Source organism: Terrapene carolina, unplaced genomic scaffold (genome assembly GCF_002925995.2).
Source record: "Terrapene carolina triunguis isolate 2854851 unplaced genomic scaffold, T_m_triunguis-2.0 Scaffold69, whole genome shotgun sequence".
NCBI lineage: Eukaryota > Metazoa > Chordata > Testudines > Emydidae > Terrapene > Terrapene triunguis.
Genome location: NW_020664420.1, coordinates 14462943 through 14481428, shown reverse-complemented (window position 1 = coordinate 14481428; position 18486 = coordinate 14462943). Strand labels below are relative to the sequence as shown.

Below are 18486 nucleotides of genomic sequence, written 5' to 3'. Positions count from 1 at the left end.
GGTCTGGGGTCCCAGCCATAGGCCCTGCTCAGCCCGCTGCCGGCCTAGGTGAACAGAACCCCAGGCTGGCAGCGTAAGATCAGCATTTTAATTTAATTTTAAATGACGCTTCTTAAACATTTTGAAAACCTTGTTTACTTTTACATACAATAGTTTAGTTATATATTATAGACTTCTAGAAAGAGACCTTCTAAAAACGTTAAAATGTATTACTGGCACGCGAAACCTTAAATTAGAGTGAATAAATGAAGACTCAGCACACCACTTCTGAAAGGTTACCTACCCCTGCTCCAATACATCTGTTAGCCTTAAAGGTGCCACAGGACCCTCCGTTGCTTTTTACAGATCCAGACTAACACGGCTACCCCTCTGATACTATATAGTTGTAATTATTGTAAAAAAAATCCTATATGTAACTGGGAAGGAATACAATACACAGATGAAAATGTTTCCTGTAGTGTCCTACATAATAACAACTATCAGTCATCTAGTTCTGTAATGGTGGTGTTTATTATCATCATAGTACCTAGGAGCCCTGGTCATGGACCAGGACCCCATTGTGCTAGGTGCTGTACAAACAGACCACAAAAAGATGGTTCCTGCCCCAATGAGCCTACAATCTAAGTATAAGACAAGTGACAACAGTATCTTCTTCCGTATCTAAATAGCTTCATTTTATACTACAAACTAAACCTGTTTTCTCTCTGGATTTTTGTCTTATTAAACGCTTGTGTTCCCAATAACTTCCAGCTCTTGGGTGCTACAGCTATTGAAGACAAACTACAGGATGGGGTTCCAGAAACAATTTCCAAACTTGCAAAGGCGGACATTAAAATCTGGGTGCTTACTGGTGACAAAAAAGGTATATTTACATTACTATAATGATAGCAGAAACATGAGATCTTATGGTTGGAAGCTGAAGCTAGACAAATTCAGGCTAGAAATAAAACTCAAATTCTCAACTGGGTAACTAATCACTGGAACAACTTCTGTAGGGATATCATGGATTCTTTGTCACTTGAAGTCTTTAAATCAAGACTGGATATATTTCTAAAAGATGTGCAATAGCTCAGATGGAAGTTCCGCTTAATGCTGAGTTTACTGGGTGAGATTGTATGGTCCGTGTTGTGCAGGAGGTCAGACTAGATGACTATCATGGCCTTAACCTATGAATTATTTTCAGAGAAAAATCTTTGCTATATTTCCAAATGAGAAACTAATGTATGACAATTGGCTGCCAACTAATTAACTTGTCCAATCACAAGGGTAACTGATTGGAAAATAATGTTGATGACAGACATGACTTTAACAGAAGAATGAGTTGCTATTTCCATTATTAACTCCTGTTTCTATGGTTATAAAACCTGGCTGTTTCATGCAAGTGAATTTTGTCTTTTAAATTGCTGGGACAAAAAGGAAACTTTCTTCTTAAAGATGGTTTGGCAAAAGAGAATAAACCTTTAAGTGACTTGCCCATTATCACACAGGAACTTGGTGGTAGAGGCAGGGATAGAATCCAATTCTCCAGGGTATTGTTCACCTGCCTTAACCATGAACCATCCTTACTCTTCCTGCAGTCTTTGTGCCTCATTTACTACACACCTTCCAGCTTCTGCAAAAATGAAGCAGGGGTTCTTCAGATGAGTTTACTTAACTAGACAACCATAACTCAACCCCAGAGCAAGTCCATCCTGTACAGAGGTTCTGTGAACACAATAGTATGTGATCATGTAATGAGATAATGCATACGCACAAAGAGGCTGATACACAGGCATTTTCTAACTTCTGACTACTTCATTTTAAAAGTTGATGTTCGTAAGGGTTTTTTTGGGCATGTGTGCACGTGTGTGTAATTTCCTAGGTTATTAAAAAGGCAAACAAAAACCCAAATTCCATAATGTAGTATCATATTGACACTCACAGGCATCATCATTGAGGTTGGAACCAAGTTTACATCCACCGCACAGCACATAGACCCCTGCTACTTGAGTTATAGTGGAGTAACTGAGGATAATAGTAGGTTCTCCTTAAGCTTGGAAGGATCTGATTTTTCTCAGGAAATATCAGTTGCACTATACAAACCAATGAAAAAATATTTCCATCGATGATCATTGAAATTTACAGATAAACAAAGTAAGAAAAACACTTCTTGAGAACTTCTTAGAACTTGATTTAATATTAAAATTTAGACATATTGATGATGGCAGTTTGTGTTTTAATGGTTTTAAAACTAATTTAAAATGCTTAAAACCCATAATTTTGCACAACTGAAAAAATAAATAGATAAAAACAAAAAAAGCTTAAAAATAAAAATCAAGGTTATCCATTGGAATTTTTTTTTTTAGTCAAATTCTGCCAAACCTAGTTATCCTGTTTGTGGACCAGCATTAGAGAGGAATGAGATGCATGCTGCTGCCCCATCCCCTCTGACTTGTCTCTATCCTTTCTTTTCCCCCACTCCTGGCTCCTTGTGCCACTCCCATTCTCCTTGACATCCCAGTCTCTATTCCTTAGGTGTCTTGTGCCACTTTTCTTGCCTAGCCAGTCCCAGTCTCTGCCTCTGGACTCACTGTCAGAGTCCCAGTGTCTCCCCCTCCCCACAATCAGTCCCAGTCTCATCAGACTCCTTGTTCCAATCTATGCCTTTCCCTCCCCCAGTCCACCTTTTGTTCCCTCTGCATTCAACTCAGACTGCTTCCTACTCTATGGTGCCTTGGTGCCAGCAGGGGCACCACTGAGAGCACAGGAGACACAGGCTCCCTGCTCTCAGTCCTAGTGCATGACTCCACCCCAGCTCGGAGCAGTCACTGAAGCAGTGGTCACCAACCGGTCGATTGTGATTGACTGGTCGATCTTAGAGGATCTCCCAGTCAATCGCAATCTCTGGTAGTGCAGTGTGGCTGCCACTAAGGCAGGCTCCCTGCCTACCCTGGCCCCATGCGGGGGAAGCGGCCAGTGCAGCCCCAGGGCCGCAGGGGGGGGGGGGCAGGGGTCTCCTTCCACGTGCTGCTCCTGCCTGCAAGCACCTCCCCCACAGCTCCCGTTGGCTGGGAGAGCTGCGTGGGCAGTGCTTGCAGAGGGGCAGCGCGTGGAGCCACATGCCCCCCCTCTGACAGCACCCCATGCCCCCTCCTGCACCCCAAGCCCCATCCTGAGCCAGCACACTGTACCCCCTCCTGCACCCCAACCCCCTGACCCAGCCCTGACTCACTCCCAGAGCCAGCACCCTGTACCCCCTCCTGCACCCCAACACTCTGCCCCAGCCAGGAGCCCCCTCCTGCACCCAAACCTCCTCCCAGAGCTTGCACCCGGCACCCCCTCCTGCACCTCAACCCCCTGCCCCAGCTCAGCCCAGAGCCCCTTCCCACACTATGAACCCCTCATCCCACAGCCCGTACCCCATCCCAAACCCCAAACCCCTACCCCAGCCCGGTGAAAGTGAGTGAGGGTGGGGGAGAGCAAGCGACAGAGAGCGCGGGGGATGGAGTGAGCAAGGCAGGGCTTTGGGGAAGGGTCAAGGCCTAGGGGTATGGGCGGGGTAGATTCTGGTTTGCCCTTAGATTCAAAAAGTGATCCTGGGCATAAAAAGGTTGGAGATCACTGCTCCCCAGAAGGTGACATCCCTCTTGCTGAGCTGCTAGGCTGGGAACTGCAGCCAATGGGAGCTGCGGGGGTGGTGCTTGCATGTGCAGGGGCTGCCTCAGCTACCCCTGAGCCAGGCGTACTGGCCGCTGCAGAAGTCACAGAAAGTCACGGATGACCTCTGTGACAAACTCGCAGCCTTAATAATGATTCATTAAAGAATCTTAGTAACGTATGACTTTGTTACAGAAACTGCTGAAAACATTGGATTTTCTTGTGAACTTTTAACAGATGAAACTACAATCTGCTATGGAGAGGATATCAGGTAAGTTACAAGCATACACAATTCTTTGTGAAGGAGTTTAAAATCTCAAATTTCAAAATATTCAAAGTAACCACACTGTTCCTGTGGCTTGCTTTCTTTATCTGGCTGTCTCCTTTGATTCCTCCTATATGGTGCTTACAATGCTTTAACAGTGTAACTGAAACGCAGGCTGTGTCTACTCTACGAGCTGGAGGTGTGATTCCCCTGCTCATGTATGCATAATTGTGCTAGCCCCTATCGAGCCAGTGTGAGTGCAAATAACAGTATAGCCATGGTAGCGTGGGTAGAGGCAGTGGAGGCAGCTGAGCCATGCAGAATACATACCCTATCAAGCTAGCGCAAGTAAGTGTACATCAGCAAGGGGAATCCCACCCCTATTTTGTAGCACAGATGTAGCCACAGTAGTGGCCAATATTCAGTTATGCTGTGGTTTGTGGATTTTTTTTCTTTACTATTTTGCTTAGTAGTTTACCAAGGCAACCTACTCATTGTTAGGGCCCTACCAATTTAGTGGCCATGAAAAATGTGTCATGGACCATGAAATCTGGTCTTTAGGGTGGTTTTACCCTATACTATACAGATTTCACGAGGGAGACCAGTGTTTCTCAAACTGTGGATCCTGACCCAAAAGAGGGTTGTGGGGGAGGTCATAAGGTTATTTTAGGGGGGTCACAGTATTGCCACCCTTACCTCTGGGCTGCCTTCGGAGCTGGGCAGCCAGAGGGCAGCGGTTGTTGGCCAGGCGCCCAGCTCTGAAGGCAGCACCCGCGAGCAGCAGTGCAGAAGTAAGGGTGACAATATCATAACATGTCATCGTTACTTCTGCACTGCTGCTACCTTCAGAGCTGGGCTCCTAGCCACCAGCTGCTGCTCTCTGGCCGCCCAGCTCTGAAGGCAGTGCCGCCTCCAGCAGCAGCGCAGAAGTAAGGGTAGCAGTATCACAACCCCCCTACAATAACCTTGTGACCCCTGCCCTCCCCCACAACTCAATTTTGGGTCAGGACCCCTACAATTACAACACCGTGAAATTTCAGATTTAAATAGCTGAAATCATGAAATTTATGATTTTTTAAATCCTATGACCGTGAAATTGACCAAAATGGACTGTGAATTAGGTAAGGCCCTACTCATTGTGGATCAGGCAGAAACATGCCTTTTAAAAACAGTGGAGGTAATAAGCCAACCATTGTTGACTTGATGCTACCACAATAACTAAATAACTCAGTTCAGCACCTTGTATAAGTACTTCACTAAGTTAGGCCAACAGATGCTTATGTAGCACCTTTCACCCAGAAAGATCCTAACATACTTTACAGATTGTCGAAGCTATCGATAGTTAAGACGTACAATATCAACTTTATCCACCACTGTAATACAGTAACCTCTAGGATGAAAATATAGCAGCTGTTTCAGAGAAATAGCAATACAACACAACATTTTACAGTAGAAATTGAAGATTTTTTCCCCTAAACAAATTTACAAGAATGGGGAAACTTAAGATATCAAGTTATAATCACCTAGCTGGAATACCGCAACTAATGCTCTTGCTTTTATAAAAAGTGCCATGCAATTTTTAATAACCATAAGAGGCCAGGATTTTCCCTTTTCATTTAATTTGAAAGCCATTATCAGTATCAGGGGAATGCAATTTACCCTTTGTGTTAGGGCTTTGGAGCAATACTGATTCAGAACGCTACCCACAGAGTTGTTAACCACTTCTTACATCATATGCTGTATGCCTTTCTTGCAGATCTCCCATCCAAGTACTGACCAGTTCACACTTAGCTTGGTTTGAAGTCTACCTTTAGGTTTCCCATAGATAGGGCCCACTACAATAGTAACTATAAAAATAAGTCAGTATTTGTAGTTTTTAGATGACCTACATTAAAACTCTGCATTCATTTTCCAGTGCTCTTCTTCAAACAAGGTTGGAAAACCAGAATAACAAAGCTGGATCAAATATAAACTCCTCTCAAAGAACGAATGAGCCATTCTTTCAATCTGGTAGAAATCGTGCTTTAATAATCACTGGTTCCTGGCTGGTATGTATAAAGCAGACTCTTCCATTACTTCAATTGGGGGAGTTTTCTGGGATACATAATAGGTCAAAGGCTAATAGTGCTGTAAATTGGAATCCTATGTTTCTTATCGTTAACTACTCCTTCATTCACTTGATTGCTGCCCTGAGGCACCCAATGAAAGATATTTAACCTCTCTGCCTCAGTTTCCTCCATCTATAAAATGCCAAACTATAAAACTAGTCTTTAAAAATATCATAGATAAAGCAATAAAATATCTCTCATTTATCAGCGTTAACCATCAAAGCAAAAAAGAATCTCCTGTAAAAAGAACAATCTAACGTTAGAATTATTCGTAATCAGGGGACTCTGAAAGTCAAGTGCTAAAGAACCAGAAAGATGCAAAATTAGATCTTTCAAGCCCCAACATGCTCTGAACAGACAGCAGTCATTACTTCATGGTTGAAATACAGGAGGTCCCCGGTATACATCTCCCCCTTATCTGTTGTTTCGCATATCTGTCGCTCGTCAATAGGGGAACATGTTCCAATTCACATCGGGCCCGATCTGCATATCCGTCATTTGCAGTACTTTACTGTAAGTTGCAAATGAGGGATATGCGGACCGACACGATAACACGTTCCCCTATTGATGAGCGACAGATATGCGTAGCCATAGGTGGGCTGTGGCCCACCCACTTAACATCCAGGCCCACCCCCGCAGTACCGGCTCTGCTCCCACCCCAATGCTTGCTCCACATCACCCACTCGGTGCTTCAGCTAGGGAGTGGGGTCGGGGTGCAGGCCTTGCCCTGCTCCGCTTGCCTGGAACTCCAGCCATGGAGCAGGGTTGGGGGTTGCCCCACTCCGCTCGCCCAGCCCTCCTGCCAGGAAGTGGGGTTGGGGAGCGGGGGCTTCCAAGCCCCCGACCCCTGCTCCCTGGCTGGAGCGCCGGAGCGGGGCAAGCCCCTGTGTCCCAACACAGCTCCTCAGCTGGAACTCTGGAGTGGGGCAAGCCCCTGCGCCCCAACCCCGCTCCCTGGCAGGAGTACCGGGTGGAGCAGGACAAGCCCCTGACACCGATCCCTGGCAGGAGCGCCAGGCTCCCCTGCCGGGTGGAGCAGGACAAGTCCCCGTTCCTGCTCCTCTGCCAGACATAGCAGGATATGGGCTTTACCAGCCAAGCCCTCACGCCCCGCTCCCAATCCCCAGCAGGAGCCTGGGGGGTGGCAGGGCGGACCATGTGGGAGTGCAGGGGGCACACATTTTTCTGGGAGCCCCTTGCCAGCGCATTTATCATTTGTGTTCCTCCCCCCGCCCCAAAGGCTGGCTGGAGGGGGAGAGAGGCCGCCAGATCACTCCTACCCCTCCGCCCCCCGTCATTACCCGCCCACCCTGGCACCCACCCAAGTGTTCCCTCCTGTCTATGCCACTGCTGTACCAGCAGGTCCCTGGTATATGTCATTTTGGTATTCGTGGCCCTTTTCAAGAACACAACCCCAACGTATACCGGGGACTCCCTGTAAGAGGGTATGTCTGAGAGCAAAAGTGTGAACAAAGTGTCAGAAATAAAAGGAAGCAGGCTCATATGGTACCTTGTACTGTGGTCTGATGTTTTAAGAGTTCAGAAAACACTGAAGGACTTTCAGTAAAGAAGTGACCTGGTTGGCAATCCAAGTATTGGTGAGAATCCTATTGGCAGAATTCTATACAAACCAGAGTGGGAGGAGATAGATCAGCAAATAACAAATCTAAAACTATTCAGCTTAGAAGTGACCATTAATGCATCTATAAGTCTGTGCCTCAACTGGATAACCCATAAATCAAAACCCAAAGATCATACCTGAAATGATGAGCTTCACTGTCTTGCTAATATTAGGCTTCAGAGGGAGCTCAGAATTTTTAATAACTTCACCAGTACAAATCACGGCATTTGACAACGACAGCTTGGGTGTTCCAGGTGATCACACTTTCCATTTTTTTTTCCAAAAAACCTTAATATCACAGAAACTAATATTATTCTTCAAAATGAATTAGCTGAAGATAGAAAAAGGATTTTTTCCATTAATTGCTGCAAGAAGTATTACAACAGAATAAGTTGTACAAAAACCTACCACAATCACTGTCCCCTTTTCTTCAGGGAAGTTTCATTGGGATGGTATTACAGAAGTGCACATAATGTAGATGAGAGTCAAGGTATTTCAGACTTTAAAAATGTTATAAGAGCAGTCCTTAGAACACTCCTATCTTTAAATAGCGAAGAAGGGACAATAATTACTTTCTCTTTGGTTATCCAGAATGAAATCCTTTTAGAGAAGAAAAAGAAGAAGAAGAAACTTCTAAAACTGAAATTTCCCAGAACAGCAGAAGAGAAAGAAAAGCAAATTCAGAGTAAAAGGAGAGCTGATGCTAACAAAGAACAGCAGCAAAGAAACTTTGTAGACTTAGCATGCGAGTGCAGTGCAGTGATCTGCTGCCGCGTAACTCCCAAACAGAAGGCCATGGTGGTGGAGCTGGTGAAGAAATATAAGAAAGCTATAACTTTGGCTATAGGGGATGGTGCCAACGATGTAAACATGATCAAAAGTAAGTCATCTATAAAATTTCACTGGCGTTTTGGTTTTGAAGGTCTTACATCACTTTATTAGAAAGTGCTATTTTCCCTGAGTTCAGACAATCTTTTTTAACAATTGAAGTAGCTGTTTAGATACATAAAGAATAATTTGGGTCCGGAGAAATTCCCAGTAGAGAATGGGAATTGTTAAATGACTGTATAAGCTGGAGTGTTATTGTGCATCTTCATTTGTTGAATAATATATCTTGTTTTAATAAACCTTGCTTATTCTATGTGGGACTCCTTTTATTTATTTGTTTGTTTGTTTGTTTGTTTGTTTTATTTAATGTAGCTGCTCATATTGGTGTTGGAATTAGTGGACAAGAAGGCATGCAAGCAGTCATGTCAAGTGACTATTCTTTTGGACAATTCAGATACCTGCAAAGATTACTATTAGTTCATGGCCGATGGTCCTATATAAGGATGTGCAAGTTCCTACGATATTTCTTCTACAAAAACTTTGCATTTACGCTAGTACACTTCTGGTACTCATTCTTCAATGGCTATTCTGCCCAGGTAAGAGAAGTGCTTTTCTAATATGAACTAGAAAAACTTATTTTTTGCCAAAACAAAATAAAGGAGACCAACTTATTAAGTGATGATGTAATTTAAGCGAACAGCATGAAAGGAAGCAGCCTTTGCAGGTTCATGTTAGAGCCTTTCATATCATTGTGGTGGAATTCATACTTACTCTATTACTCATGCCTTGGAAAGACTTTAATCTCCAGCTATAGTGCTATTGGTATCTTAATCTTCGCTGATTTAACTTTTTTCTGATCAATGTAGTTTATCACGTGTGCAGAAAAAAATAAGGATATAGTAAATAATAAGAATTCCATGTACAGTTGGCTATTACAGCATAAAGCTTGAAATCAGTAGCGTGACTGAACTATGAACATTGTTTCTCTCCCACCACCTCATCTGGTAATCTCAGTCTCTCACTTCAGTTATTTGTGAAATACCCCATCCCCTCTACCCTCTTCAAAAGGCCTGGAACTTGGGCTTTGCAAGTTTTATCTAATAAGATACTCCATTGTTTTTGTCCCAGACTTTAGAGAATTTTGGTTCTATTTTTCTAAACAATAAATAGCTTGGGAGTGCATGTTATTAGCCAGAACTGTTGAAAAAGCTATTACTGTGGAACATTCCATTGCCTTCCATTTTGATAGAATTATCTCTTCATTTATCAGCATTGCTACTTAGACATATATATGCTTGGGGGCAGTGAGGTAAAATTAAAGTAATTTTCCGTCCTGAGTTGTCACCTGAAATAAGTAAAATATCTTTTGAGTTTAGCATAAATCATACAGTTGAAAGCACAAATACAAGACCTATTATTTGTGTATTATTTGCACTAATTTGTGTTTCACTAATCTGTATATATTAAGACAAGGTCCCTACCCCAAAAAGCTTACGAAGGAAGACCACAGCCCGCAAGCTCCTCTTCCCAAGTGGACCAACTTGTAGAATCAGGGATTTAGTCAGGCAAGTAGTTCCATGAGGTCAGTACTGCTATTTGCATGAGTGAGGGTCTGAGGATCTGCCCCTAATAGGCATCATACTGAGGTAGGAGGGAATGGAGTACAACAGTCACTGAGTACACCAGTCTTCTTATTAGCACATTTATTTTTCAGTTGTGTTAACCTTCCCAAACACTTTATGCTAAGTATCTATATCGTGTCAAGCTGTGGTAAACTCTCACAACAGTAAGCTCATGTATATGGGGGGAAACTTAGCAACAACACTCTCTCTCATTCTTATTTCTGTGTGCATATGTATATGCATTCTTTTTACTGTTGGGAACTTAGTTTAGGGAGCTCATCCACAACTGCTAGTGTTTCCCTACTAGTCATATTCATAGAAGCCACTTGCAAACTAACAAAATGGAGATAGTGACTTCTGTGGGAAATAAGATGGAGAGAAAATGACTGTAGGCACAGAAAATTAACTTAATGTGGGGAAGAAATAGGGAACAGCAAGAGAATTCCCCAAACCAAATATCTGTTTTTCTTGGAGTTATTGTCACCATGAGTGCTCCATGGTAGGACGTGCATGCGCTCGTGCACTCTTGATCAGAGATTTTAGTCAGCTGTGCCTGCACTCTGTACATCCTTATGCCAATGCTAAGGTAAGCAGTGAGTGGTGGAACCTGCTACTGCTCCAGTTTCTTCTCAACCACCCGCGGTTCGAGATGAGGATTGCAGTGTCCACTACTTGTTTTCAGCTGCCTCAGTATTTTATGAGATTCCTTTTTGTTTTATTTTTATTTTACTTGTTTTATTTAGTTTAGCAGAGATTTGTGCTTTTGGGAGGGTTCCCCCTATTCTTCCTTGGGGCAGCCAGGCTCTTCTACCCTTAGCCATTGTTGTCTGTGGCTTCCCTGCTTGGGTTATGCTAAAGAATCCAGGTTTCAAACCCTTCCAGACCTCCCACAAGTGTTTCCCCCCCATCAGCAATGTGGATTCCAGCTGCCTCTGACACTCTCGGATCCAGCAAGGTCTGTACCAGGTTTAAAAGCAGATCTCGCAAGCTGAGGGAAGATAGATGGGAGCGCTCCTTGAGGCCCGTGGGTCAGACAACAGAGTGGCAATGTACTATACAAATCATCATGGGGGAGCAAGATCCCAAGCCTTATGTGCAGAATCACTGAGATTGTGGAAATGGTGCATTGTCCCACTGCATAGATATCTCAATGGTCTACCTGCTGGGTCTGTTAAACATAGTAGCAGACTCCCTGAGCAGGCACTTCCACCAGAACAATGAGTGGGAACTCAGCAACTTGGTCTTTCAAAGCATTTGCCAGTCTTGAGGTCTCCTGGAGGTGGATTTGTTTGCAACACCATCCATCATGAAGTGCTGATGATTCTGGTATGGTGCATGTGCATATGTGCATGGCCACATCCCCATGAGGGCTGCTCTCCTCGTCCCTGGGCCTTGCACCCTCTTGTATGCCTATCCTCCAACACCATTGAGCCTCAAGGCTCTAAGCAAATTGAAGCAAGACCAGGCAGTAGCTGTCCTGATAGTACTATCCTGGCCAAGGCAAGTGTGGTTCCCAGATATGCTTGGTCTGTCTCTGTGAACCCCTCTTTGCCTTTCTTTCTCAATGGATCCCACACAAGACTCCGGCACCATAACCCATCCAAGTCTCTCATGCCTGCATCTCAAGGCCTGACTCCTTGATGGTTCTTGGGAATAAAATTGGTCTCCTCTCCTGAAGTTCACTCTGTACTCCTGAGCAGCAGGAAACCAGCAACAAAGAAAACCTATCTGCAGAAATGGAGGTGCTTCCAAGTCTGGAGTGCCCATTGATTTTTATATTTGCTTCTGAATCTCTCCTTACAGACAATCTTGATTACCTGTGGATTTAAAAACACCTGGGTTGTCACTGATCTCCATTAGGCTTCACCTGGCTGTGAAAGGTTTATTTTGGCCTTTGCTAGTGTGACTGATTTATGTTACCAATTTGCCTGGGGCTTTAGGTAATTAGGCTGAGGCTGCAGGATTTTTAGGGGAGGAGATGAAGGAGCACATCAAGTGACTAGGTTTAAAGCTTTATTAATAAAATAATAGCGGTGAGTGCTGGGTGCTTTTTATGTTACTTAAAGGAAGGAAGAAAGCGTTAGTGCCCGAGCCCTAACCCATTTTTATACTTACACATGTATAATTTAAGGCTGGGCCAAGCTTGGATGTAACGTAAGAAGAGGGGGAGGGATAGATGAGAGTTTTGTTTTTTGCATAGGCTGTTTAGGGTTTGCTGTTGATTTTTGTTTTGCTTTAGCTTTTGGGAGGGTTCTAAGCCCTGGGTTTTTTTTAGGGCGTTTTTGTTTAGGGATTTTTGGATTTTGTGCTTTTTGTACTAGTTTGAGCCAGCCTTTTGCGGCTTTTTTAGGTTTTTTAAAATATATTGGCTTTAGGGTTGCGAGACTGTTGTTTTTTTAATTTATTGGCCTTTGCAATTTTTTTTTAGGTTTGTTTGGTTTAGTCTTTATATTTATACCTTTAACCCCTTTAAAAAAATTTATGCATATATATATATAGGCAGTAGCAATATACCATGCTGGTACTTACCCAGGGGACACCATGGGGGGCAATTTCACTATGATTGTGACATTTCCCCCCTTGACCCTGAATTAACCTTTCGTTGTGAGGGCTTACTACTCAGGTTTTTAGTCTGGCCAGTGCTACCGTTGGCCTTTTACACACGCAGCAATATAGCAAAAAAAAAAATTTATTAGGGCAGCAATAATTGCATACACCAGCCAGTAGTGGCTTTTGGCGTTATTGGTAACATAGCAGAACGTATTTTTTTGTTGACATAGATGCCCTATTTGAATGGCGGTGGCATTTTGGAAAAGGGCCTATTTTTTTTTTATTAATTTTTTTTTTTTTTAGAATGGCTGCAAAGAAACCAAGAATTTTTTTTATACATTTTTTTATATGTTTATAAAGTTTAACTGTTTAATTTTTTTTAGCTTTTGCAGAGTTAATTTTTTTTAATTTGCTTATTTTTTTAAATGACAGCTTTATTAATTTAGATTTTACCATTTTAAGTACTATTTTAGGGATTTGAATTTTTTATGTTTGTCCTTTTTTATTTTTGCTATTATGCCCTTAGGGCTTTTAACCTGTTTTTAAATTTTTTTATTTGTTGCTTGCCTGCTTGTTTAGGCCCAATTTTGGGTTTTTTTTATTGGCACAGGCTTCGTTTTACTACCAATTTAGCAAGGAGGGTGGGCTCCTTAACTAGCCCCCACCCCTCCTGGTTCCTTTTCTTTTTGTAATGCCCTACAGGGTGCTCGTTTTGTAGTTGGGGGTGCCATACATACGACCTTTTCCCCCTTTACCCGCTATACTGGCTGCCACCTGTTTAGTGGCAAAGCCTAATTTTTGTTTTACACTTTTAATTAGTGATTTGCAACTATTATGATTTGCGGGTGCTTTTCCCTGCTTTAAGGTGGTTGTTGTTGGTTTTTTTTTTTTAAGAGGCTTTAGCCTGATTTGCCAGGATTTTTTTTTTTTCCTTTTTTTTATTTTTTTTTTTACTTTTTTTTTTTTTTTTTTTTTTTCTGGAGGCGGAGATAAGAATTATTACATGCCTCTCATAACAACCAAATTGCTGCTGCGGTTTTTTTGGCAGCACTAGAGGGTTTGTATATGAGAATATATCGAGACAATTTATTTTCTAGGTTTGAAATGGTGCAGCCATTAGCTAGGGCTTGTTTAGTTCAAGGACTGTGCACAAATTTTTGAAGGATTTGTTTAAAAAGAGTGGGGGGGGGTTGACAAAAGGTGAGGTTGGGGCCACCTTTAGTTCTACTCCCCCTTTAGGCAAAAGCTTACCCTGCCTTTTTTTGAACATTTTTTCAAACTTTTTTGTTACATTTGACACAGGTTAGTGAGTAACACAGCCTGGATTCTGAAAGCATAGCTTAATAATATTTACCTTTGCCTATATATATATATATATATATATATATATATATATATATATATATATATATATTTTTTTTTAAGACCAGGAGGTTGACAAACTCCTATATTCTTTAGAGTTTGGTTTAACAGAGCAAGATTTGTTTAAAAGGAGTAATTTTTGAACAAAGTATTGGGTTTGGATTTTTTTTTTAAACATTTTTTATACAGGTGCTACCACTATTTGCCCATACGTTTATATTTTTTAGAGTTGTGTCTTATATAGAAAATACCACCTGAACATGCCGTGACTGCCCAATCCACTGGATAGCCCTTCTTAAGGACCTATTCATTGTGGACATTTGCAGGGCAGCAGCCTGGTCCTCCATTCACAGGTTCACCAGGCACTTGCTATCCTACCTGCTTTCAGAGCAGATACAGTCTTTGGTGACACTGTCCTCAGAACTGTGTTGGATCTGCCTTCTCAGCACCTGTCTCCGCACTGAGTTACTGCTTGGGAGTCTCCAACAATGTAGCACCTATACGGACAATAACTCAAAGAAAAGGTTGCTTATCTGTACAGTAATTTGAGTTCTTTGAGATGTTTTGTCCCTGTGGGTGCTCTGCTGCAGTCTTCTGGGCTTCATAGTTGAGAAGGAACTGGAGCAATGGCAGGATGGTTCTCTCCCTATGTGCCCTTGCACCAGAGCCCAAGAAAGTAAAGTGTGCTGGCATGGACCCGTGGAAACTGCTGACTAAACTCTCCTATCAAGAGTGTACGGGTGTGCACATGTCGTATGGTAGGGCACCCATAGGGACAAAACATCTTGAAGAACTCAAGTTACTGTACAGGTAAGTAACCGCTCAGTTTTCATGCAGATGTTCTGAGGAATAAAAATAAACACTGTAAACAAAACTGTAATAAAATAGTATATTTTTTAGTTTTTTTCCTGGAGCTGGTCAAAAATTTTCTCACTAACATTTTCCCACAGAAAATATTAGTGGGAACATGTCTATGTTGACAAAAGGTGGTGTTTTTTTAAATTAAAACAAAGGGCAAAACATTTTGACCCAATCCAAATGCTTTGTTTTAATTTCCTCCTACCCCAATTTTATATTAAATTTAAGGCTGAACTTGAAACTAAATGTTTCAATTGGCCCCAAATGAAAACTTGTTCAGAGACTTCTTTTCAGGGGGAATTTCTAAAGTTGGACTCTTTGTTCTGATTCAGGACAACAATAACAAAAATGTACAAATGTCAGAATTTCCTATGGAATTGAAACGGAGTTTCCACCAGTTTTAATTACATCTGTAAGGTATCAGTTCTTAATGTGATCTCTGCTGGTATAGTACACTTGTGGTCAAAATCTGTTCTCAGATTAACTTGTGTAACTGTTGCTGACTTCAGTGGAAGTTGAATGTATGTAGCTAGGGAACAAATTCTGTCCTTTTAATGGTCACCTGTATATTATGCTGCTTTAGTAAAAAGGGTGTGTATTTTAACACAAATGCTCAAAGAACTATTTCAAGACCCTAGAGGCCTGGTGGGTTAATGCACATTAACTTTAAACCCACAAAACCTGGCAATTCAATCAGTTTTCTTAATATTCTTGTTTAGATTAGATTGTTTCTGAATTAACTTTTTAAATGAAAATGATGCAACTAAATATAAAGTAATATCTAATTAATAAATTGATATTTATTTTCTATTGCAGACCGCTTATGAAGATTGGTTTATCACGCTTTACAATGTGTTATATTCCAGTCTTCCAGTTCTTCTGGTTGGCTTGCTTGACCAGGTATACTACTATGCTATTAAGAAAAAAAATTTCAAATGAATTTTAGATGCAATTGTTAAAGAAAAAGATCAGAGTAAACATAATTGAAGTAACTTTTACTTCTAATCTGTGATATTTTTTAGGTTGCTAGATATCCTATTTATTAGAGGACAATAAGGCGTGGCCTGCTAGACTAGACAAAGCTAACCAACTTCAAATACGTTCAATGTTGAATTGATCTGCTCAAAAGTTTGTAGGTCTTAGCAGACAGCTTTTCTCCATGAAGCTAATAGAAAATGTTGTAAGCTTTTTTTCGTTAATAACTAGAAATACCTGACATAACAATTGCTGTGACTTTTTGTTCAGTCATTTGCTAGAGGGCAGTTCCCATTAATCCCATTGGTAGGATTAACGCATAACTTAATTGAAAGGAATACATCTCAATTAAGTGTAGATTAGAATTGGATGGTGATAGCTTTCTTCACAATGGCCTGATTCAGCAAAGCAGTTCAGCACATAATTCCAACTGACTTCAACAGAATTGAAGTACATGGTTAAAGTTAGCCATATATTTAAGTGCTTTGCTGAATCAGGGCCAATATGTATGTACAGTACTGTAGAATGGCATTAATGGGGTTGATTATGAAATATACTTGCATTATTTATCTTCGATTATAGTGTCAGAAGGTATTTCTATTTTTAAAACCATTTTCAATGGGAATAAATTTGGCAAAAAAAAAATTATGCTGAAAACTGCAATATTTTATTTTTAATCTGAATGGGTCTTAGATTTTATTTTGGATTTGCTTGATTTTCCAAGTTGGGCTTGCCTATAGATTTTGCATGCATAGAAATGCAATGCATTTTTGTGGTGGGGGGAGGTTTAAAAGAAAAGAAATTTCATAAATTCATGCAGTATGTATGGGTTAGAGATTTAAAAAAGAAAAAGGCAAGGAAATTGAGTTGTATTTCCCACAAAAATGCTAGCACTACCTTTTTTGCATGTATATATTATAATAGACTCTTTCCATTACGCTGGGCATTGTTGCATACTATTATGGAAATATTTACACATAGGTGTGAATGGAAGATATAGAAATGGTACATCATTTGAGTGATGGAAGGAAAAATGTACCATATTCTTAGATCTTCATATTCAATATTCATATTGAATAAATATAAAGTCTAGGTTTTGATGGCATTTCTTCCTTTCATTTCTATACCAACACACTGCTGTTCTAGAGTCTCTCTGTCCATTTTCTAATTATTTAAAAATATAGCTTGCATTCATATATGCATATATGAATTCAAGTTCTGTATTTTTTTAAGCTTCAGATTTTTATCACTTTTGGGATTAATACGGAGGTAATCTCTTGGCTTGTCTTGCTTAACTCCCCTATCCTCCCACCCTAAAGCTAAATGTTGATGGGAGAAGATTTATACAGTGGTTCAGGCTCTATGGCACCGATTTATTTCTAACTGCTGTAACTTTTCTTTTATTAAGGATGTGAGCGACAAACTTAGTCTTCGGTTCCCTGGTTTGTATATATCTGGACAGAAAGACTTGCTTTTTAACTACAAGAAATTCTTTGTAAGCTTAATACATGGAATTATAACATCACTGATTATTTTCTTCATACCATACGGAGCTTATCTTCAAACCATGGGGCAAGATGGAGAGGCACCTTCAGACTACCAATCATTTGCTGTCACTGCAGCCTCTTCTCTCATAGTTGCAGTCAATTTTCAGGCAAGTACATTTATCTTCATGATCTCCCCTGCTGCTCTGAAAGCGCATCTTTGTGAGAATAAATGCTTAATTATCATTCAGTTTAAATCTTTTTGCATATTGATATACTTTTGCTTGGTTACTATCTTCCTCTCTGGTATATTCACAGAAAATTCTATATTGTATTAAAACTATATAATAAATAGTCAGACCCAAGTATCTGCATAACAGATAGTTTGCAGAATATTCAATTACATGCTTCTGACTTCTACATCATAAATTCATTGTGTGTTATCTGATTTACTTTCAGATGGGTTTGGATACCTCTTACTGGACTTTCGTTAATGCTTTCTCAATATTTGGGAGTATTGCACTTTACTTTGGTATCATGTTTGACCTTCACAGTGCTGGAATACATGTTCTCTTCCCATCTAGCTTTCAGTTTACAGGTCAGTGTTTTGTTCTGTTTTGCATTCTTGCGTTCTACCTCAAATGATTATGTAACTAGAGTAAACACAGTATCAAAATATCAGCTTATCAGATGTGATTTGATGCCCAGTTAAGTAGAGGTGAATGTTAACTCACTTTAGAAAAACATTGCCTAGTTTATATGGGGTCAACATGTGTGTCTTAATCAAAATGGTTTTGTTGAAGTAGCTACCTGTGTTGTGCAGTGTAGGGTGTTGCATACAAAGGAGCAAAGTAAAAAGTGATCTGCAGCACAAAGTAAAGGGAAACCTGTGATCCTACATTGAAGGCTGCTCTGTGGCTGCCAAGTTACTCCTGCACAGCAGTGGGAGTAAGGTTCAAAGGCGAATCTAAGTTGCCTACTCATGCAATTGTATCACATCTCATGACATTTGATGTTTCCTATAACTTTAGCTATAATTTAAAAAAGAACGTATGATTCTCAAGCAAATTTTTCTAGGCTGCTTTGCTGTGAAAAGGCTTGAAAATGTAACCCAACTGCACCCTAAAGGATAAAAAACTAGAAGGCAAATAAAAAGAATTCCAAACTTTTTATTTCT

General features: G+C 40.9%; 1 protein-coding gene across 1 annotated transcript in view; it reads left to right on the top strand.

Moving 5' to 3' along the window:
• The window catches only part of ATP8B1 (ATPase phospholipid transporting 8B1), a 130623-nt gene that overhangs the window by 103999 nt on the left and 8138 nt on the right, over window positions 1-18486 (top strand). Inside the window, exons 19-26 of the mRNA XM_026649254.2 lie at window positions 751-862; window positions 3832-3907; window positions 5817-5949; window positions 8222-8510; window positions 8831-9054; window positions 15667-15750; window positions 17234-17479; window positions 17769-17907. Coding sequence (XP_026505039.1) covers window positions 751-862; window positions 3832-3907; window positions 5817-5949; window positions 8222-8510; window positions 8831-9054; window positions 15667-15750; window positions 17234-17479; window positions 17769-17907 — 1303 coding nt within the window. The remainder of the gene's footprint in view (window positions 1-750; window positions 863-3831; window positions 3908-5816; window positions 5950-8221; window positions 8511-8830; window positions 9055-15666; window positions 15751-17233; window positions 17480-17768; window positions 17908-18486) is intronic.